General features: G+C 41.2%; 2 protein-coding genes across 3 annotated transcripts in view; one reads left to right on the top strand and one right to left on the bottom strand.

Moving 5' to 3' along the window:
- LOC118419202 (nucleoside diphosphate-linked moiety X motif 6-like) overlaps window positions 1-5,671 on the top strand; it is an 8,647-nt gene extending 2,976 nt beyond the window's left edge. The window contains exons 5-7 of the mRNA XM_035825546.1: window positions 3,979-4,034; window positions 4,352-4,409; window positions 4,812-5,671. Of these exons, the coding sequence (XP_035681439.1) occupies window positions 3,979-4,034; window positions 4,352-4,409; window positions 4,812-5,185 (488 nt within the window). The 3' untranslated portion in view covers window positions 5,186-5,671. The remainder of the gene's footprint in view (window positions 1-3,978; window positions 4,035-4,351; window positions 4,410-4,811) is intronic.
- A 405-nt stretch (window positions 5,672-6,076) lies between these two features.
- LOC118419201 lies at window positions 6,077-22,559 on the bottom strand. 2 transcript variants are annotated; one of them, XM_035825544.1, is made up of 25 exons: window positions 22,462-22,559; window positions 21,859-22,051; window positions 21,415-21,457; window positions 20,793-20,852; window positions 20,496-20,559; window positions 19,680-19,790; window positions 19,134-19,244; window positions 18,314-18,339; window positions 17,754-17,898; window positions 17,307-17,404; window positions 16,352-16,550; window positions 15,874-15,968; window positions 15,400-15,496; window positions 14,817-14,978; window positions 13,601-13,801; window positions 12,139-12,321; window positions 11,549-11,781; window positions 10,811-11,063; window positions 10,367-10,486; window positions 9,638-9,852; window positions 9,087-9,237; window positions 8,388-8,559; window positions 7,814-7,930; window positions 7,187-7,419; window positions 6,077-6,775 (listed from the first exon to the last, which is right to left on the bottom strand). In XM_035825544.1, the coding sequence occupies exons 2-25, from the start codon at window positions 21,986-21,988 to the stop codon at window positions 6,707-6,709; spliced, it is 3,288 nt and encodes a 1,095-aa protein (XP_035681437.1). In that variant the 5' UTR covers window positions 21,989-22,051; window positions 22,462-22,559; the 3' UTR covers window positions 6,077-6,706. The 2 variants fall into 2 exon arrangements, with proteins under 2 accessions (XP_035681437.1, XP_035681438.1); XM_035825545.1 differs by lacking the exon at window positions 22,462-22,559 and having other exon boundaries at window positions 21,859-22,052.
- Between the last annotated feature and the right edge of the window lie 628 nt (window positions 22,560-23,187).

Below are 23,187 nucleotides of genomic sequence, written 5' to 3'. Positions count from 1 at the left end.
CCACCGACACAATGGCGGATCATGGAGGCAGCCTGACGTCAAGGCACAGCCATGGCTTACTGGTGACATCACACTGCCGTGAAACTTAGCATGGAGTTCAGTGTTTACTTGAATGGCACTGAATGAACTATAGGGCTAAATGTAGAATTTGTCTGAACCTACTTGTATCTCATCTGAATGTGTATAATCATACTAAAGGTAGTAAAAGGAGAATCGCTCGGCATTACTGCTTTAATTCACTCATTACCCAACAAGATGGCAAGATCAGTTCCCGGATCATCAAAGTGGAAAACTAACTGGAGCAAATGTTGTATTTGCCAAGAGGAGAAGGGTAATGAGGATCTGAAATCCCCACCCATACGTTACTCACCCGAACAGGATGGCTACACAATGATTGCAACCAACGCCCCCCTGTTCCATGCCCTCCATGAGATGCCCATTGTTCTCGACCCAACCAGACTGGATGAAGGCGGTGGAATAGAAGAAACACTGAGGAGAAACAAGGCACAGTACCACCAAAGCTGCCGTTATCTATTCAACAACACCAAACTGGAGAGGGCAAGAAAGAGAAGACATTGGCTTCAAACTTCTCAGTCAGAAGAAGGACAAACCAAACTACGAAGAACCAGCCGTGACGGTCTGGAATCTGAGTGCTTTCTTTGTGAACAAGAAGAACCTGCATTAGAACTGAGACATGCCATGACCATGAAGCTTAACAAAAGAGTCAATGACTGTGCTACAACTCTAAAGGATGGAAGACTTCTGAAAATACTGAGTGGTGGAGACGTCGTAGCACAGGAGCTCAAGTATCATCCTGCATGCTTGACATCCCTGTGCAACAGAGAGAGAGCCTACCTGAGAAATGTCGAACAAAGAGAGCAGAGCCAGAAGCAGCAGGATGTCTACCCACTGGCATTTTCAGATGAAAGCCAGTGACACAGATATCCTCGTCATAGCACTCAGTGTTCTGCCTCTCCTTCAACAGTTTGGTCTGCTGCAGTTGTGGGTGGCCTTTGGCCAAGGATACAACCTGAGATGGTTTCCTATACATGACCTGTACTTCTCCATAGGAATGGAGAAAAGCAAAGGAATACTCTTCTTCCATGCCTTCACGTGCACTGGTTGCGATGTTGTGTCAGGCTTCCGCGGCAAAGGGAAGAAGTCTGCGTGGCAAACTTGGAACGTGTGTGCTGAGGCTTCTGATGTCTTTGCAAAGCTCAGCCAGTATCCAGTAGCAGTAGATGATGATGATCTGCCAGTCCTAGAGAAATTCGTCGTGACAATGTACGACAGATCCAGTAGTGTTGCAAGCGTCAATGATGCCAGATTGGACCTGTTTGCCCGCAAGCAGAGACCATATGAAGCCATTCCTCCAACGAAGGAAGCACTCCGTCAGCACGCAAAACGCGCTGTTTATCAGGCGGGCTGCATATGGAGTCAGTCAACACTCCGCCAACCAGAAACACAGAGTCCCGCTGACTGGGGATGGGCGAAGAGTGAAGACACATGGAAGGTCTTCTGGACAACACTTCCACCTATTGCAGAGAGTTGCCAACAGCTGACCAAGTGTGGATGCAAGCTGGAATGCTATGGAAGATGCAAATGCTACAAATTCGGTCTTCCTTGCACTGGACTGTGTAGCTGCAAATGTGAGATTTAACCTCATTGGTGCAAGTAAGATGTTGTTAGGACTATGTAAAAGAGTCACTGTAAGTGTAAGTAAAATAAGCCCTCCAACAGTCGTCGCGGCCACGATATACATGTACTATAAACTGAACAGCCAAGAATGTTATTTGGCAGGTCTTACAGCAGGTCTTACAGCTGTATTGAATTTGTTCTATTTTTATACTTAAGTTTTACACACTCAACACAACGGAACGCAGGGAACACGCCATAGCTAACAAAACAAGCAAAAAGTCATGTTTCACAGATTTGCTATAACGATTGCATACTCTCAGGCATAGATAATGCTGTTCTGTTCAGTTCTCCATGATGAAAGTTGCTTCGTGTTGAAAGATGCTGCACAGACTGGAAACCTCACGTGAGTGCCATCCTATTCACTATACCAGTGCTCCCATACTCACTCCTTCAAATTAATCTACAGAAGGCTGGATCCTCGTTTTTTTTAGGTGGCAAGTATACTTAACAAAATTACTAAATATAGGTTGGCATTCATAGTAGTGAACGAATATGACGACCGAGGACTGATGGTGTTTTAATTATTCATTATGGACTCTTCACTGTTCAGTTTGATAAGGATGGCAATGACTATCAATGTCAAAAAAATGTGGAACATTCTAGTTGTGTAAATAAAATATTTCGTCACAATATGTCCTAGTTTGTCTATAATTCTCACCATCTGTTGCTCACAAAAGTATTTAAAAAAGCTCCTTAGAAGGTTGAGAGGTGACCATTTAGCTTTCCCATAGTCAAAAACCCACTTTTAGACATTTTAAACGTCCGAAGTTGTTCCGCTTCGAATTCGGCAGCGGCAAAAACGCCCCTGCAGTTCCAACGCAAGTTCCTAGGGAGACCAAACTTACGTCACTTCTTCCTTGTACCAACAGCTTTCCACCACATAAAAGTCATGACTGTAGCATGTTTCGAACAGGAGATACAAAGCCCGGAAGGTCTTCTGCAGTACCAAAAAGCGCCCTTAGGAGCAATTTGCAGCGGCAAAAAACGCCGCTGCAGTTCCAACGCAAGCTGCTAGGGAAACCAAACTTACATCACTTCGTCCTTACGCTAACAGCTTTATACCACATAAAAATCATGACTGTAGCTTGTTTCAAACAGGAGATACAAAGCCCGAAAAGTCTACTGCAGTACCAAAAAGCGCCCCTAGGGCAATTCGGCAGCGGCAAAAAAAAAACGCTGCTGTAGTTCCAACGCAAGCAGCTAGGGAAACCAAACTTACGTCACTTCTTCCTTACCCTACCAGCTTTCTACCACAGAAAAATCATGACTGTAGCATGTTTAGAACAGGAGATACTAAGCCCGGAAGGTCTGCTGCAGTACCAAAAGGCGCCGCTAGGGGGCGCCAAAAGTCAAATAAAGTGGCCCGCGTTCTTTTTCAAAACAGTAAAGTCTAATGAGTATCTGTACTAAGTTTGGTGCTTGTATCACAATTGTAGTTGAACATTTAGCTGTCCCATACTTTTAGACATTTTAAACATTCGGAGTTGTTCCGCTTCAAATTCGGCAGCGGCAAAAAAAACGCCCCTGCAGTTCCAACGCAAGCTGCTAGGGAGACAAAACTTACGTCACTTCATCCTTACTACAACAGCTTTCTACCACATAAAAATTATGACTGTAGCATGTCTAGAACAGGAGATACAAAGTCCGGAAGGTCTGCTGCAGTACCAAAAAGCGCCCCTAGGGCAATTCGGCAGCGGCAAAAAAATGCCTCTGTAGTTCCAACGCAAGCCGCTAAGGAAACCAAACTTACGTCACTTCTTCCTTACCCTACCAGCTTTCTACCACAGAAAAATCATGACTGTAGCATGTTTAGAACAGGAGATACAAAGCCCGGAAGGTCTGCTGCAGTACCAAAACGCGCCGCTAGGGGGCGCCAAAAGTCAAATCAAATGGCCCGCGTACTTTTTCAAAACAGTAAAGTCTAATGAGTATCTGTACCAAGTTTGGTGCTTGTATCACAAAGTGAAAGATTTTTTCAGTTATCTGCCCCACTATAAGTTTTGGCAGAAATGATCCAACAAATACTTGAAGTATAGTTTAACCAAGGAGTGTTCATTCTTGAGATATACAATGTTAAAATGTATTTTTCCATTACAACAGAAATGAGCATACAATGTACAATTCTGCAATGTTTTCATTTTTCAGATTGACCCAAAAAAGGCCATAGTTGGCAGTTTTTTGCTAGGGTCGGTCAGGTAAACAGAATCGCAACCTTTTTTTTTCCTATGCCCATGTCATGCAATGATATGATGATACTTTGTTTCTGTTTTTTCTTCAAAGGCTGTGTTCTCAGGGAGGATACTAAAGAGGTTCTTGTTGTTCAAGACAGGAACAGGGTGAGATGTGAAAAATTTTTACTCAAATCTTGAGAAATCTGATGAGGAATTGTATAATTTCACTCTTTGGCCAGACAATTCTTTTCTCCAGTCATGTGAAGTGATACACCTATATTAAATCTGCTTTTTCCAAGTAAAAATTGTTTTGTATAGGAAATGCAACTAATTTTTCAATAACTGATATTTAAAGGGAAATCATGGTTAAGCACAAAAAGTATTCATGTCTGAAAATAACTGATGTGTTGTATTGCTGCTGTAATACTGGAAGAAACATGAATGATATGAACAGAGTCTTGTTTTTTGTCCTAAAACTGAAGGAGACATCCCACATGTGGAAGCTGCCTGGAGGAATCTCTGATCCAGGAGAAGACTTCGGTAAGACTCATCTATTGTAAGAGACACACAGTGGGCAATGTTTACAAGGGCTGGTACATAGAGGGGCTCAGCAAAGTGTTGAACCATAGAGGTTTGACTATTGTTTTGTTAAGGTCCCCCAAACACATTTCTTATTCCATGCATTACTACTAGTACCCTATGCCTTTTTTTGCATTTGTTCAGTCTTAGTCAATCCTCTAAGGTCCCTTGTACAAAGTTGTACTGTACATGTTGTTGTTGTTGTTGTTTTTTCCAGCTGGTGTCTTTAATTCCAAATTTAAAATCTAACCAAAACATATTTATTATCATTAAAGCTTCTTGTACAATATTAGTTAGTTAGTATCAATGGTATGACAGGTGAAATATCCTGCTGACTATACATGTGTATGTTCCTTTGGACAGGAGACACTGCAGTACGTGAAGTCTTTGAAGAAACTGGAATCAAGTCAGAATTCCAGTCAATCCTGACCATACGGCAGCTACACAACTATCCCGGTGCCTTTGGGAAGTCTGACCTTTACATTGTGTGCAGATTACGAGCTTTAAGTCACGTCATCGACCACTGCGCTGATGAGATCATCGGGTGCAAGTGGACCGACGTTAACGAACTCGCCACCACCCAGTCTACCTCACTCATCTCCACACATGTAGCTCGACTGGTGCTGCACGGCTTCAGGGAAGGGTTTGACCAGGTTGATATCAGCATGAAGGAACTGCCAGCTGTGTTTAAGAACATGACCTACAAGTTGTACCACAGGCAAATCCCAGACCTATGAAACATGTGCAAAGGCCAAGTGAAATAATGTGTTTCCGGTAAAAGTTTTTAAAAGGATTAATAGAGATTTTCTTACTACTTTTCAATGAGTTTGTTCCAGCAGGTTTTCATGTGTAGTGTTTCTATACATGTATGTGTGCAGTTGACATGATACAGGCCTCCAGACTAACATTTGAACATTGAAGTTTTTGCTATGGTCTGTAGTTAAGCCAGAAACACATTTTATTTCCTATATAGGCCTTATGAGAGGAAATGGGACACATGTTGCAACAGTTAAAACTCAGGTATAGAATTATATGTCAGGACACCATGGGGTTTGTATTGATGATCTTTGTAGATGTGTAGTTGGTCAGGTTGTAGCAAGTTCTTGTAATGTCTTCTTCAACTTTTCCATCATATAAGGAAATAAATTTAGATGAAGTCAGAGTTTGCATCATTTGGAATTCAAATGCCACCTTTAAATGAAATACAGAAATGTTCCAATTTTTCTGCTTGAAGCTCATCTTTGTTAGCAAATGAAATGTCAGTATTTTTATCCAACAAGAACACAGGTACCCCAGATTTTGTTACGAGACGTGCAGTATTCTTCAAATCAATGGCGGACCTTTGACATGAACATGACATTGTGTAGTCAGTAATGGGCCTAATCCCAGTGAGACCATATGAAGGGGGACAAGTGTTGCAAAATTTCATAGACAGAAAGACAAGACATCCCTGGTATGCTTGGTAAGGATAGCTTCTTTCACTCATATATTCATATGTACACACACATGCTCACACACAAACAAAGATGATTAAATATAAAAAGTATTACCACACATGTAACTTGACACAATGTATGGTTGAGTTAATCTTTTCGTAACATTTCTAAAAGCTGAGTAAGACACAGACATTTGGCTATACAAATATCAGTTTATTCACTTAAAAGAATAAGAATAGCATATAAAATATAGACAACCAAACATGATATAAAAGTATAATACTGCTGGCTTCAATTATGTATAATATACCCTGTTGATAGTATCAGATTTAGCATAAATATGTACATAAAAGCAGTAAATACACCATAAAACACATCTTTGCCAGGTGCTGATATGTTACGCCAAAAGGCCATTATACCAACTACATGTATATAGACACAGATATCACATTGGTGACACACAGTCTGAGAAGGTGCCACTACCTATATATGAGGTACGCAAAACTGCCACCTGGTAGAAAAGGCAAGTAAGAAGGAACTTGCAGCCAACCCTCCACCAAACACTACTATAATAATTTCCTGTCCACACTGTAACCGGCAGTTCTGCACCAGAATAAATTACTGAATAGCCAACTGACGACATGTGACCCAACCAACACAACATATGATGGCTGACAAGGCAGTCCTTACTGACTGACGGACAAACAAAACTGTCACATATTTTGTTCCATCACGTCGCTCAAATTCTAGAAGGGCGGGCATCTCTTCAAACAAAGACGTTAGAGATGCAGGTGTGGCAGAAGGTGCTCCCTGATGAAACTGCTACAGACTAGATGAGGAAGCTGTCTGTGGATGTCCGGATGATGCGGTGTAGCTCATCGCTGATATAGCCTGTCACAACAAGATCACATCATGTTGTTACTGGTAGTTAAAATACTTCAACGGTGCTTAAAGTATAGTTAACTTTCCAACCATGTGAATAATATAATAAATGAAGTAGCAACGGAGACTTAATTTGATAAGTTTATGATATTCACAAAGTCAAACAGATAAGATTCAATTAAACAGTCCCCAAAACATGCACACACACAAATACGGAGACACACAAACATACCCCTAGACACATGTCAAACAAAGATACTTCACAGATGTGCATACATTCAAATTAGTTCAAGACATGCCACACACACACCTACATCCTACTGTGGATAAACTTTCACTGTGATGATAGCACGGCATATTAATGTGTACTGAAACTGCAGAGCATACAGAGAAATACATTTGCATATGTAAAAGACTTACCCTTCTCTGGAACACCTGTGTGCTGATGGATCGCCCTGTCCCGGGCGGTCTGCTCTGGGGCGGGGCCGTCTGAATACGATGGGATGATGATGGTGTGGCAGCCTCCACTCGGGACCGCTCCCAGTGAACGCTGGTGTTCAAGACTGGGAGCCGAGCAGACGATAGGGGCGCAGCAGTTTTCACTTTCTTGGTGATGGCACGGACAAGGTCTCTGGCATGCTTAAGGCTAAAGGCTGGTATGACAACAAAAAAAACAATGGGTAATATGTAAGCGCAATTCTTGTCAAACACTAACAATGACAAAGTAACCAACACTATGGCAAATTAACATTTCCTTGTTAATGGATCAAGTGTTGTAGCCTGATATCCAGCCGTATCATAGCTCTAAAGTCTCTTCTGACAGAAGATACTTTGAAGGTATGATATAACTTTTGGGTAAATGAGGAAAAGGGAAGAAAAACTTTAAGGTGTTTGAATACTACAACCACATGCACACATCCCCGTTACCACACATGAGAAATGGACACATGCAAGCACACACACACACACACACACACATACACACAGACACACTCAGTGTCTCAAAAACTACATCCACAAACTGTTTTGTAGAGACAGAAATATCACCTTTCATCCTGGCTTTTATCTCATCACTGAAGAAACTGCATTCCAGCCACTCATCAAAGTCCCTGATCTGATCAAATGCTGTCAGTCCAACCAGGTTCACACATCTCACATTGACACCTGGAGAATCAGGAACAATGGATTACTCAAGAAGTCTCAAATTCTCTCCTGTTCACAATATCACCAGCAAAAATCTGCCCCAGCATATTGTGACACAATATGTCAGAATCAGCATGTGAGTCAGCCATGATAAATAACGAAAGGTGGTTTGCAGTGTGTCATTGTGATACAACAACACCCTGACTGTCCTTGGTGCTGAATGGAAGATAAACCATGCTTACCGTCCTTGGTGCTGAATTCAAACTACACTACCCTTACTGTTCTTGGTACTCAATGCCAGCTATACTACCCTTACTATCCTTGGTACCAAATGACACGTAAACCACCCTTAAGATCCTTTTACATTATCCATTGATGATATCAATCAATCTCTCCCCAGTACATGTATAATCAGTGTGATAATCTTCTTGCAGCACCCTTTTTCTTTCTTCCACAGGGAGGCAACAACTGTTCTTACCATGGTTGATAAGTAAGCTGGCTGCGTAGTGGTTGTTAGCCCGGACAGCAGTGAATAGTGGAGTTTCCTGCAAGTCGTTTGTTGCATCAACTTCAGCTCCGTATGATAACAGCAGCTGGAGGGATTCCACAGCTGTCACAGAAGTAGCTGCCAGGTGGAGTGGAGTGTTCCCCTGTGGTGAATACAAGAACTTTCTTCAGGTCTTACATTGGCATATGTAGTACATATTTCTGTTGCTTTTCTTCATGATAAACAATGCTCAGAATCAGGTAACAAACAAACAAACACTGTAACAATACAACAATTGCTTTGTGTACTGATAGTATCAAGGGAGCAATAGCTGAACTCCTCTGTTACAATAATACAGAAAATGGTGATTCTTAGTGCTCTAAATGAGACTTTTAGATTGTACCATGTTCATGTGTGACAATGAGTTTTCCAAGTACCCAATTCTTTGAAATAATTCAACTTGATGTACAACTGTAAGTTGTAATGTCAAAATACACATTCAACTGTCATATCTTTAGTCCCTTTTGTAAGAGGTGTAGGGACTGAAGTAATGACTTACACAGATGCATACATGTATGTAGGGCAGCATACACAAGGCAGATGCGCATTTCAGGAAATTACAATACTTTTAGTATGAAAAGTCTTGTTGAATATTTACAAAGTTGTAAGTGAGAAATGTTGCCCACAAACCTGAGCGAACCTGGCGCCCACATCAGCCTGGTTATCCAGTAAGAACTGCACAAACAGCGCTGCATCCTCCATGTCTGCTGACTTCAGCAGCACGATCTGCAGCAGCTGGTCTGCCTCACCTGGCTTCAGCAAAAAGTTTTCTCGCACAAGCCTGGCAGGGAGGATAGTCATAATATTCATAACAGGCTAAAATGTTTTACTGGCATGCAATTTTCATTTTGCCTGTTGCATTAATAGCTTCAAAGTCCTTTGCCTCTGTTAAGCAGCTTTGCCTGTCCATTAAATCTGTGTACGGCAGTATGCACCAATTAAGATTATTTTAGCCTTGAAAGATCATTACAGTTTTCAGTTGCTTCAGGAACAGTTGAACACTAATGAAACATTGGAAGTTGAAATCATTCTTAACTATCTGTTCTGTGTCATGTCCTTTCAGTTTGTATGATTAGTGTTTTCACAGTAAAATGGCCCGTGTACTAAGCACAATACTCTCATGCAGGAGGTAACTCAAAGATATAACAGTTATAGATAATCTGATGGCAACAAAGACTTACCATGAAGCACAGGCCAGGAAGCCATTAACCACAGCAAGGTAAGCCAAGCTGGGTAGCTTTGTCCCTTCTTCTCCGTCTATGATAGCCCTCATGGCTTCATCCCCGTCTCTGTCAACAAGCAGCTTGATTGCGTCTGTGCGACCCTGCATGGCACAGCAGTGTGCAGCCAGAAGGCCTTTATTGTTGCACAAAGTAATGTGAGCACCGGAATCCAGCTGTGGAAAAGGAAAGAAACATCTAGTCATTTGTTGTTGAACTGCAGATAATGCATGTAGGAGGTAATGTATAATCATTGAGATGACTGCATAAGCATGTAGGACTGTAATATATTGATGTTGGAACATGTTGAAATTCAGAAGACTAAAGTCTGGTAAGGTGGTTGCTAGGACAATAACACAAGTGAAGGTACTAGTTGAGAGGGCCTTTTTTTAGAAATGACAACTCTTATCTTAAAATCTAGCAAACACGGAGGATGCTCTGGTAGTAAATGGCAATTGACTGGAAACAAAACAGATATTTAAGGGAAGGCTCTTACATTTGTAAATCTTACTTCTAATAGGAATAAAAAAAACAGTAAGTTCTGACTAGCATGCATATGGAGGCTATACAAAGTGCAGCCTTTGTTTTACTTGATAAGAATTACCAACAAGAAACTTCTTTTGCAGTACTGATGCTCATTTCTGCATATTTATTTTCATGTTACCTCAAGTAAACTTAAACTGCCCTTACCAAGGCTTGTAAACATTCCAGCTGCGAGGGTTGCCCCTTCTCACCATAGCTGAGGATGTGCAGAGGAGTGTTGCCCTCATTATCACGAGCATTGATGGCAGCACCACTGTCCAGCAACAACTGCATCATGATGAAATAAAGGGTTAAAGTTTCACCGATAAAACATCAGTAACACAGACAGCCAACAGACACACCAACAACAATACCTGTATTCATGAAGGTGTTCATGTTAAAGTCTAAATGGTTAGAGCTTGAATGAAAGACAGTATTAACTATATTGGGTTTATCTAAACTGAAATAGCTTTGTACCTTAAACTTGTCTGTATTGCACAAGGAAAAACAAAATGAAGACTTCAACAAATTATGCATCAGAAAGAACAATATCTAAAACACTTTAATATTCAGCACCAAGGACAGATGGTAACATCAAGAAGACGTATGAACCTGGATGGTAGCTGTGTCCCTGGCACGATGTAGAGGAGTCGCTCCCTTGTAGTCCGACAAGTTCACATCTACCCTTTCCTTCAGCAGCTCTTTGACAATAGATGTAGCTCCAAAGTAGGCAGCTGTATGCAGTAGGGTGCTGCCGCTGATACAGCGACTGCTGAGGTCAGCAAATTGATGCGCTCCTGTCACATGGTCGTGGATAACTCTCTTCAGTGTCTGCATGTCACCCTCCATGATCTTTGGTCTAATACTGTAGGCATGGATGCACAAGTTAGAATACAAGTGTGATACACACAAGTGTGATACCTGTTCTGCCTATAAAGACCAGTTAAGTAATGAATTGTATATATACTATTACATGTACTATCCTAATCTATCTCCAATTGCGATGCTGTCACCAAATTTTCAAAAATAATCATACTTTTCAGACGCAGTTATGTTTTCGGTTGGTTTGTCAAAATTTGTAACATTACTCTGAATGTCAGATGCATCATACAGTGCATTCCACCAAGACGTAGATTTGCCAAAAATCTTAACACTAAAAATGTTGCAAAGTGACTCGAAATTGAAATCATCTTTCAAAATCATTTCCAAAGATTCAATCTAGAAAACAGAAAATGTTGAAATTGAATTTCTGCATATGAAGGAATCTTGCTGTGCATCTTCTGAATGGAAAAGACAGAAGAAAACAATCCTGTATGGACTGTGGGGTACGTAGAGTAGACCAGGTAGTACCTGCTGAGGTAGGCAGTGACAGCAGTCAAGTTGTCTTTTAAGTCGTCACTCCGCAGCCCCTCCAGTGCTGTCATACACCTGAAGTTCTTAGCGTTGACATCAGCGCCCCACTCCAGTAGGAGCTGGGCCACGCGCCGGTGTAAGCCCTCAGCAGCGGAGAACAGCGGGGTGCCGCCACTCGCGTTACGCAGGTTTACATTGGCTCCGTTCTTTAGTAAGTACTGCACAATGTTCTTGAAGTAGAAATAAAGGATGTAAGGTGCCTGGTTATTCTAAAGGTGTGAACAGATCATCTGCATGCTACTTGTATGGATAACAAAGGTGTGTACCTAGCTGACATTTTAGTGACTGTCTGTCACCTTCCGTAGGACAATTCTGGCTGGTCTTATGCTGCAGTCACAGCAGCTAGGTGTCACTGCTGCAGTCAGAATGATGCGGTACCAAACAACTACATCTCCCTCAGTGGGGCTTATGATGGAAGTATTGTTGGCTTGGTATATTAGACACTTAGTTGTTCTCGGTGCATTTTGTTACGTATCAGAATGAACACAACATATTATGATAAAATGTATGTTTCACTGATTACTTACAAAATGCCCTGCCCGAGATGCCACATGTAAGACACTATTGCCAGTGTTTGCCTCCTGTGAGTTGATGAAGGAGGGATGTGACACGCGGAAGAAGGACACCAGTTTGTTCATCATCTCATCATCGCCTTCCTTCCCTGCTCTCATCATCATGCGCTGCCACTGTAACGTGCTGCAGGGAAACACCTGCGTGGACAAAAGGCAACTTTATTACTATACACTTTTATTATTATCGTAATTACTAATTACATTATGGTATCTCTCTTTGTTGATGATGTAGGTGATGAGTAAGTAAGGCCCACTTCAAACAGACAACACTTAATATATATAGTCGTGCGACTGTTATTGACTATTCGTTGTGGGCAACGGTTGTCTTTAGACATGCGTTCAGAGTATTGCGGGACACCCGCGGTGAAGGATTCCACTGCGGTCCATGCGTGCGTGACCCACAGTGACCTCTTGCTTGCAAATTAAAAATGGCGGGAGAATTCTTCATTTTCGTCATGCAGCAGATTACTATTGTTTGCTTGCAAACAAACATCGTCCCCAACAAAGAATGACACAGAGACGGGAAAATCTGGAATTAAACCCGGCGTTCGTGGCCGCCAGTGGTATTACAGATTACTACTAGTATCATAAAGGATGTAGCCACTGGTGGCGGGACATTGCGCTGGAACAGGCAGTGTCTGATGACTGCATGTACATGTATATTTACGGAGAAAAATGCCCTTTCAAATAAAAAAAAACATGCTGCAGGCTTATTAGCATATGATCCAGTCCCGTCTCCGGCGACGATTTTTCTTTAGACATGTGAGGAATAGTCGCGGACCCCCCGCTGAAGGGTCGCGCGACTGGGTCCGAGGTGGTCACACGATGATTCCATAAAAACCCTCGCACGACTATTTTGATCCTCTTTAGACAGCCTAAAAATATTGTCGCCGGCAACGTTGTCGACAACAACAGTCGCACGACTATGAAAGTGTTGTCTGTCTAAAGTCGGCCTAAGCTTGCAGACACTTCAGCCCTTTACCAACTCAGCCCATGGCTATTCAGACAAATTTGGCTTGACACCCATGTCAACATGGCCTAACACCTAAACCTTTACCTTCTAAGTAGCCACGTTGAACAGGTTAAGGAACAAATCGCCCTATTCCCAAGCTGGCCAATTAAAATTATGTGTCAAAGATGATAAACTAAAACCATGATAGATTTCTTTTGCAAGTCCTGAAACAAATCCAACATTCTGGACCAATTATTAGTAAAGATCAATCCTGTCCATCACAATAAGCAGTTCAGCCAATAATAGCATCTCAATTTACTGTTCTAACAATGAGAGAGTTGCTAAACGTCCATCAAACGTTTGCACTTGTATGTTTTTATTTCGAATTCCAACATCTTAACAGGTAGAAGGGAAGGGCAGCTATATGTATGGGATTGGTCCCTTGAAGAAAGTAAAGTTACTTGCCTGATACATGAAGACACTTCCAGTTTTTAGCAGCTTGTTTCTTGAAGGACTTTCCACAAAGATCTGATACTGTGGATAGAGTGCTGGGTTGATCTCCTGAGGCTGTTCATCCTGCAGTCCAAGTCGACTTCTCACAGTAATACCACCGGACTTCTTCACCAGGTCATCCACATACTGACCAGTCTTATGGTTGAAGAGAACCTATTTGTGGTCCCAACAAAATGTGTCACTTGCACGAAATACAGCAACTGAACAGAGTAACAGCACTTATTAGTTCTGACAGTGGTGAAAATAACAACATCAGAGTCCATGTCAATTGCAAGTTACTATAATTGTTGCCATTGTCATTATCTACATAAATGCCATAAATTCTTTGTAATTACATTATATTTGTCTGATAGATATGATACTTAATTAGCGTGAATGCCATTTTAACTTTCTAAATGTTTCCCCAATTCTGTTAAACTTATTCAGCATGTGGAATACCGGTATGTTACTTCATGTGGGACTGCGTGGCGCAGTGGCGGCATTTGCGGCTCGAGACCGATAGGTTGCGGGTTCGAATCCAGCTGCTGTGTCACCGATCTTGTGCCCTTGGGAAAGGCACTTTACACGACTTTCCTCACTTAACTCAGGTGTAAATGAGTATCTAGTGGCCTTGTGTGGCTTGGTGGGGCTATGTGGCCGAGACAGGCCTTAGGGGCATGTTCGGGCATGAGCGGCACCCGCCATGGCACACGAGTCGGGGGTAGGAGGAACCCCTTACATCCTTGGTCAGAAGTCCTCCTAGGAGACGGATACTCCGGACAACAAAGCTGCATCTACTGGAGCCGCCTCACACGTTGCATACAGTTGCCCCTGTGAGACTTAGTGCTCCAGTAGTCGAGAGGGTGGAGAAGGAATTGCACACCCCTCCTTCACCATAAAAAGTCATGTGCAGGTCAGGCAAACAGGCAAATAGCCTGTTTGCCTCCTCATCAGCTGTCCAATCGACAGGAGAAACCAACTTCCATAGTTCTCAAAAATGGTAACAGCAGCATTCTACCATTTGTTCACCATTATTTCCAATTGTTTGCAACATTTTGTAAATGGGCCAGTTGATTGGGAAGTCTCTGTGAGGTACAGGATGTCACGGTGTCATGCTTAGATGGCTTAAAACTGAAACTAAAAATATCTTTCTGTCTGTTGTCAATGGAATATACAAAATGTAACTAACCAGCTTGCGATCAGCAGTGACAATTTCTTTGTTGTCCATGCGATAAAATCCTGCTCCCTGCGAGAGACTCAAGTTGATGAGAAGTGTGATGCACATCTCGTTGATCGTGATGCTTCTTGGTACCGTCAACACCTCAAATCTCTCCTTCATTTTGGACGCAACCTGTCAGGAAAATATCAGAGAAGATTTTTCGATTTCAATACTTCATGACAACTCCTGCTGGGGGTCAATATTATGATCCAAACAGTGTCGTAGACGTTCTTCATGAAATATTAACTTAGAGCTGAGAATAATGTTGAAGGCATTTCTCTTAAGTGCACTGTTGTGTCCAAAACTGATCTGCATGGTATTTGCAATATTGTCAATGTGCATAGACAAGCCGTAGCACAACCAAAATGTATCACAATGGTAATACTAGTCAAAAAACTGTACTATTCATGCTAATAGTTTGATTGATAGCAAAAATGGAATTCAGCTACAAACAAAATCTTTTCTGATATCTAGTTTATTGTGTGAAATGTTTGTTCTGCCATGTCCTGAGTCCATGATGAAGACTATAGATAAACACTGGATTTCCACCCACCTGTTTGTGTGTTTGTAGCTGCACGTCTGCCACATGTTCCACCCACTCCTCACAGTACTTAATGTCATAGTTCTGCTGTAACTCCTCTAACTCCTCCCTACAAACACAGGTACAGGACTTAGGGTCTAGAGTATTAGAGTTTAAAGGTCTAAGTATCAATCATTCAAGTCAAGACCTTATTTGCACAATAAATGAGAAAATACAATTATTAGTGGTGAATTATAGGAATTTCATACTTGTGACATTTGGAAGTTAAGTAAAGTTATTTACTAGACATAAAACAAACAAATATGAGGATCTATTTTTGACAACATACACACAAGTAAAGTTCAATTAGCCTTGGGGAGCTTAAGGATTTATCTGCATAATGCATGATAAACTAATAGTATGCTTTGATACTCAAAATATCAAATTGGTGCTGCATTAGATTCTTTAGAAGACAATGAAAGTACGTCTCTGTAAAACATTGCTGACCTGTATGAATCATGCTGTGACTTGAGCTCCTTTTTGTACCGTAGCTCAGCCATATTACCTGCCACATCAGGCAAGGTGTCCAGCTCAGCTCCAACCTGGGAGAAACAACTTCAAGTTATTACGCTGCTCTACATGCTTCATTATATTTGTTTCTCTTATTTGGTCTTCTGTTAGTCTGTTATTACATCTTACATTACGTTGATAAAGGCTAGACATCCAGGTAATAAGATATGCCCAAATAGCAATATTGTTACTCCAGCAACTGGATCAAAAGTCATATCCAGTTGCTCGAGGAATTTCTATTTGATGTATATCTTACGTTGATTTGTGTTCATCACAGGGCTCTTTGAAACCCCCTTAGGGGCAATACTGTATGTGTACTAGGTAAAATATCAATAAATGAATAAAATCTACATATACCAGTATCACGATAGACTTAAAACATTGACTGTCACTCCGAGATGATGTATATCTTTACCTCCTGCATGAGAAGATGTAACTCGTACACTCTCGCCTTCACAGCCCGACTCTGACGGAACTTGAAACAGCTCATGAAGAAGAAGCACATGAAAGCTGACAGGGCCTTGGGATCCGCCTCCACCAGGTCCTGAGATGTCATCGGCACCGAGCAGTACGTCATGGCTCCGATGGTTTGTAGTGCAAGGTTCAACGTCCATCTAAAACAGATCATGTCAGGAGTTACATGTAAATCTAGGGAGAACAGTTCCATCAATGTCAATCACTTAAATGTACAAAATGTATTCTGTTCTATTCTGAGAGGTTGCGGCAGTGAAGCTACTGAGGGACATGCTGGACAAGGGTCACCCCCTCCATGTCCTGGTGCCGCCAGCCAGGACTACGGCCACTGGGAGGACTCTTAGAAACGGCACTGCACTTACTGTGCCAGCTGCCCGGACACAGAGACTGAGAAGGTCATTTCTACACCAGGACATCCGCCTGTATAACGAATCCTCTTAGTGTTACTTAGCGTGTAGGACGTTCCTGTCCTTACTTCAGTGTTCTCTGTAAGGCATTACGTACAACTTTGTTTTAGGTGTTTCTGCATTATGTATTGTAATTGTTTATTAATGTTTATACATATATTCTGTATTCACCATGTAACAAGCTGTAAAATTAGTGATATTCAGTTTGTTTTTTTACTGACTGCGATGCTGACTGTTTTTTTTAATAAACTATGAATAAACTATGAAACTACACACATACCCATGAAACTCATTTCCCAACATAGCCTGTAAATAATTCTTGCAATACCCAACACTCATACTGCACATAAACAAGCAGGAGAAATCTGGCAGGAGAAAACGGGGAAACTTGAAATACCAGGGAGCCTCCACATACATGTATCTGATAATTACTTCTTTAGAAAAGATAACCACACTTAAAGCAGGGTCCAGGAGCATGAATTACAGTACCTGTCATTTAACAGCACTTCTGTTGTAAATGTTCCAGGGACAAAAGAGTTGATGAGTGCACAGAGAACTCTGCTGTCTGCAATGTCATCTAGGCTCTCCTGTAGTGGTCATAAGGTAAGGATGATTTAGAAGCCTTACAACCAACTGTTGAACATGCATGTAACTTGTCTTTCTCGTATCCGTCTTTGAGCTACTGCAAGTGATATCAAATGGCCGAGTGGATGGGCCAGTGGAGACAAAATCGAGAGTTCACAGGTTCCATTCATGGTATTCCTGGCTTAAAATGTTGTCCCATTGGAAATTACACTTTACATAAATTCCTTAATCCATGTGTAAAAATGGATACATAACTTGGGTTGGGGAGTAAAAAGGTGAATGGAAGGTGAAGGTACAACTGTTTGTACATCAAAAGAAGACTGACTACAAGGTGCTCAGTTGCATACTCACCACAGTTAACTTGCTCCCCTCCCTCACCCGTGCTAACTGAGTGCAGACCATATCCAAGATGCAGTCATCAGGGTCAGGATAGGACATCCAGCCACCACGAGGTAGATTCTTCTTGTAGGACAAGGCAACATCTGTCCCTGGATACCTGTTCCATACAGTGACATGGGTAAACACATTGCCATTCTACATCACTCCACTTAACTTCAAACAATTTCATGTAGATGATACACGTGGCATGTAGGTAAGGTGCTTAAGTAAGAGTAGTCTATTTACTGTACTTTCTTGAGGTTGCCACTATCTTTGCAGTACTGACCTACTGCTTGAGGTGTTGTCTGCCAGTGACCAATTCATTAGCACATGCCAGGAAATCCTAACAAATAGTTTCAATTACTTCCCTCAAAAGGGGGGCACATAACTTGAAAAGCCAGCAAGACCAATAAGCTGTCAGAAATAGGCCTGTGCTTAGCCCACTGGGTTCGGCAAACCCTTTTAAAACACCATCAAAAGACAACACATGAAGAATGTCATGTCATCAACAATACAAATAGAATCTTTTTCACCTGTCATGTTGAGACTGGTCATCACCCTGAAATGAACAAAACAATTAGAGTTAAAGAAAAAACAATTCTACATTTTGATCTGGTTGCTTAGTTTGACTTCTTGGTTGTTTACCAAGACTCATGCTTATATTTCCAGTTAACAGTCACAAAAGTGAAATGGTTCAGACTGCAAGATGGATGGATCTTGAGCAATCATCATTAATAACATGTACATTTACAGGTGGCATCAATTCTATCGCTGGGATGTAAGTCATCTCTTAGTGATAATATTCAGTACCAAGGACAGGGATGCAGGTTATCCCTTAGTGTTAGTAATCAATACCAAGAACAGGAATATTAGCTATCCCTTGGTGATAGTAATCAGTACCAAGGACAGGAATGTTGGTTATCCCTTAACTTTTAGGATCAGTGCCAAGGACAGGAATGTTGAGTGTAAATATTTAGTACCAAGGACATTAATGCCGTTCATTCCTTAGTGTTGAAATTCAATACCATGGGCAGGAATGTTTTTTCATCCCTTGGTGTTGATATTCAGTACCAAGGACAGGAATGTTGGTTAGCCCTTAGTGTCAGTGTTCAGTACCAAGGACAGGAATGTTGGTTATCCCTTCTTAAGTTCTAAAAGCAGTACCAAGGACCAGAATGTTGGTTATTCCTTAATGCTAATAATCAGTACCAAGGACAGGAATGTTTGTTATCCCTTAAGTTTTTAAATCAGTACCAAGGACAGGAATGTTGTCCATCCCTTTATGTTAAATTCAGTACCAAGGACAGGAATTTTCTTCATGACTTATTGCTAAACAGAACAGGTTATTCAAACCATTTCCTCTGGCCCATCTGCTACACTTGCTTTGGCACCAAATCCAGCAAGGAGGTCCGTTTTCACTTTTCTTTTAGGCTTTTTCTTTGGAGGTGGTGGCTCAGGGGTCCACTGAAACAAGCAAGATAAAGTTGTGAATAAATGCCTTTACTAAAGCCCTAGACAATAAAAACAGGACTTTTCAAAACCGTACATTACATTCAATCACTTTAGCAAAAATTGGAACAATTTTCATGTACAACACATGATAGCTATGTCTGTCAATGATGATGCAATGACCAATACTTTTGGGTTCGTGGACAGAGCCGTATAGTCCAAACAGTGGAATGCACGGTCCAGTGAGACAGGGTGGTAAAATGGCCGGACCTTTTCTGTCTTTGGTTGCACCCACTGATAGAAAAAAATATAACTGCAAGCAGTATGGCACCCTGCTGACATGTCCCCACATATTCGAACATGAAATGTAGACTGAATCATATCTTAGCTACAGACAGCAATGTAGGAGCACTACATCTAACAAGAGATGTTCCAACACAGTAACATTACCTTGTATGGAACCTGAGTTAACACTTCCAGATCTTCCTGCAGCAGATAATCGGCCCTCTCCCATGTAAACCAGATGTCATACGCTATCAGGTGCCACAGCAAATCAAAGACCTGGGTGGGAAAGTTTAAAACAAAAATTCTGTGACACTGATTTTTATGAAGAAAGCAACTTTTATTGTACATAGACTGAATGATAATGAAAAAAAAAAATTCAAGTAATTTTATGTTCTCTAATACGTCGTCCTGGAAAACAAGGCCATGATTTGACAAAGTTGAACACTCTGTCTACCAGTCCTGTATCTTGTACCATGCAATATACAAGCAAGTCAGCCCTGGTCTACAATCCATATGGGGGCATTAGCAGACTCCACCAGCACATGCCAGCTGTAGTGGAGAATGTAGAAGCCAATCACATCACTTTTTATAGTCAAGAGTCGATTTGATTGGCTGGTAACTTCCTTTGGGAAAAATGCTTCAGAAAGAGGATCACAGGTCAGTTTGCCTGGGCCCTTGCTTGTGCATTGAGTAATACACCATGTAACATTAGTTCACCTTTATCCGTAGGGTAACCTATATCCGTTGTATATAAGAATAGGGAATTTGGGGATTGTTAAGTCGATGGAAGGTAGTTTCTCGTTGCAATATCTTGAAAATGTTGACATTTCATTCACCTGAAATCTCTGAATACCTAGCTTTTTAAAACAACGAATCTAGGTTCCCCAGTGGGAAAAGGTGAACTAGTGTTATAATATTAAACATGCTCGGCTGACAGGATGATAGATATGTAACAAAGACATTGCCACAGGGTTAACTCACATGATCAGCACTGCGCATCGTCACCAGCCGGCAGTCTACCCTTGCTTCTTCTTCTATGACCTGACTGCAAATAAAAGTTTAATGTACAACTTAACACCATCAACAAAGTCTACTCTGAGCTACATCTTAGACTTTGATTTAATTCGGTTGATCTAACAGTCATATGCCATCTGCTAAAGACAGTCCAGTAAAAGACCAAATATATTGTACTGCCTTAGTGTCATATAGGCTAAACTACAATGTATGGGTTTTTTTACACTTCATAACATTACTCTACGTGTGTACATTATTACCTACCTCTTTTTCAGTGCAGTCACAGCCCACTCCACTCGTGTCAGTTTCTGGGTCTCTGTCAGACTGCAAACAACAGAAAATCATGTTGAAATAAACATGTTCAAAACATAACAGGAAACAGCTCTCTGTGACTTCAAAACTTCACAAATCTTAAACCAAGAGCAGGTGTAGGCATGCATATAGAAATGAACAGTGTATTTCATGGAGGTATGAGATTTTTGATATTCAGTGTGCAAATTGCAGCAGTGATACTTGCCCACATCTGTGTTTGTAATCCTTGCATTTAAATTAAATTTTTAAAAAAAGATTCAGAATTAGTGCTCACCCCTAGAGCCCAGGAGAGAGAGAGGGAGTTAATATACCCTCATTTCAAAATCACAGAGGCACAAACTATAGAAAGAATGGGGCTTTTTATCTTCCAGTAAGAAGTCAAAGCAACCTTGTCTAGATATATAGCCAACATTTATAGCTTTTTGAATTAGTGTCTTATTACAATGCCAATCACTGTCTTTGTGACATGTATGTTTCCTATATTGCTACATGTTAATATACTTGCAATTTGCCTTCAGACAGAAACTTGGAAGTTTACTTTCATGAAAAACTCTAAATAAGGAGGCAGTCTCACCCATCCATGCTCTGTAGTTTCTTCATCTGCATTCCTGTAAAACCTTTAACAACAGACAAAATAACCTTGTCAACCTTGTTCAAGAATTGAAAATTAATATCAAATGTTTCAACTTTAACACACATTTTCCAAATATCCCAATACACCTCTTCAACCTGTTGCATCATGTCACTCTACAATATTCGATCACACCTGTAAACGCACACACCACAACAAACAAACCAACTAACAACAATACCTGCTTTTTCATAGAGGCAACAATTTAACTCAATTAACGTTACCATATTAAAGTTCCTCGTTGCTGATCTATAGCTATGTATATAAAGTTTATGATTACAGGTATAACGTTATATGAAATGTGAATTTTGCACAGTGAAAGCCAATTTGAAAGCAAAGCTGTTACGGTTAGCCCTATTGTAACATAATAACTTGATAGAAACTTACTTTGCACCAACATCTTCAGATGACTTCCCGTCAGCAGCTCGCTGAGTACATTACTGATGGACAGACTGTAGGACACCAGGCGCAGGTTCACCCAGGCCGTGAAACCGTTGATTCTGGTTCGCAGAGACATGGCTGTGCTGTCTGTTACTGATCACAGCAGCTGGAATACTTCCTGGTATTACTTACATGTGAGCTGAAATATGAAATAACTTTGGGTCAGGTGGAACTGTTGCAATCATAATAATAATACGCAATGTCCATTGTGTGTTCAGTCATCCAATTTTTGGGAGGAAGTTGAGAAAATTAAATGAAGTGAGTCAGTTCACTTCCACACTTACTCAGAGTTTAGTTTACAGAAGTGTTGATTGCACAGTTATATGTTGTTACCTTTAGATTTAACGTTAGAGATGACGCTACTTGGCTAAGCATGGGACGCAGAATGAAGCCAAGTCCGTGTATCTCAAAAATAAGTAAGTTAATACCGATGTACAATATTCCTTTGGATGGTAAAGTAGTATGCATTTAAAGCGGATGTTGACGACTCTCAGAGGCAGAACACGACCTCCGAGAGTCGCGAGTCATGACATAATTTACCTGCCCTACCTTGCGAACACTCTACTCTTCTCCAGTTCACTATCGATCTCGGCGCGCGTCCTTTCTCGCACGTCGGCATACATATGCGCAGAGCTTTTCCCGTAGTTCACCCTCTGTATCATAAAGATGACTTTACATTGTCAAAGCAGGTCAATTAAGCTTGGTAGACTCCATGAATCGATAAAGTTTGGTAACGTATAACGTATCTGTGAGTATGCCGAGGTCAGCTGAGTCAGTGCAGACAGGTATCCTGGAGACGGGGTTAGAGGTCACTAAGTTTTGTTTTGCCACGCCACCTTGCGATTTGTAAGAGAAATGCTGATGTTTTTCGGAGATTAGGACGTGTGACACCAACTATGGATACAATGTAGAGTCTCTATAGACTCCAGAGGTTGCTGGCAAAATACTCGACATTGTTCAAATTGACTGAATGAGATGACACAGACGTCTTGCAGCATTTGGGAGTTATTAAGTAAAGGTGACCATCATTAGACAGCAATGATGCAAGTCAGGGCTTCGATAATAGAATCAACTAGAGTTCAACAAACCCATCTCTTCGCCAAATAATCATGCCTTTATTTAAGACTTTAAGGTCTTATTGTTCCTCACAAACACACAAACATTACCAAAACCAGACTGTGACCTGACAGATGACCTGGTAGCATTCCTGGTCAATCAGAATTTCATGCTTGTCAATTTAGACTTTGTCCCCAGTGTAAGGGCGTCCTCCAGCAA

This window comes from Branchiostoma floridae, chromosome 7 (genome assembly GCF_000003815.2).
Source record: "Branchiostoma floridae strain S238N-H82 chromosome 7, Bfl_VNyyK, whole genome shotgun sequence".
NCBI lineage: Eukaryota > Metazoa > Chordata > Leptocardii > Amphioxiformes > Branchiostomatidae > Branchiostoma > Branchiostoma floridae.
Note: the sequence above shows the minus strand (reverse complement) of the source record. Positions and strands in the feature narration are given on the sequence as shown.

Bases quoted from the DNA above. Each gene is read 5' to 3' on its own strand.
- LOC118419201 (XM_035825544.1), bottom strand. From the start codon at position 21,988: ATGTCTCTGCGAACCAGAATCAACGGTTTCACGGCCTGGGTGAACCTG. The intron at 20,853-21,414 runs GTGAGACTGCCT...TGTTGTTTGCAG, and splicing joins AAACTACAGAGCATGGATGG to TCTGACAGAGACCCAGAAAC. The intron at 13,802-14,816 runs GTTAGTTACATT...GACCACAAATAG, and splicing joins TCACTGCTGATCGCAAGCTG to GTTCTCTTCAACCATAAGAC.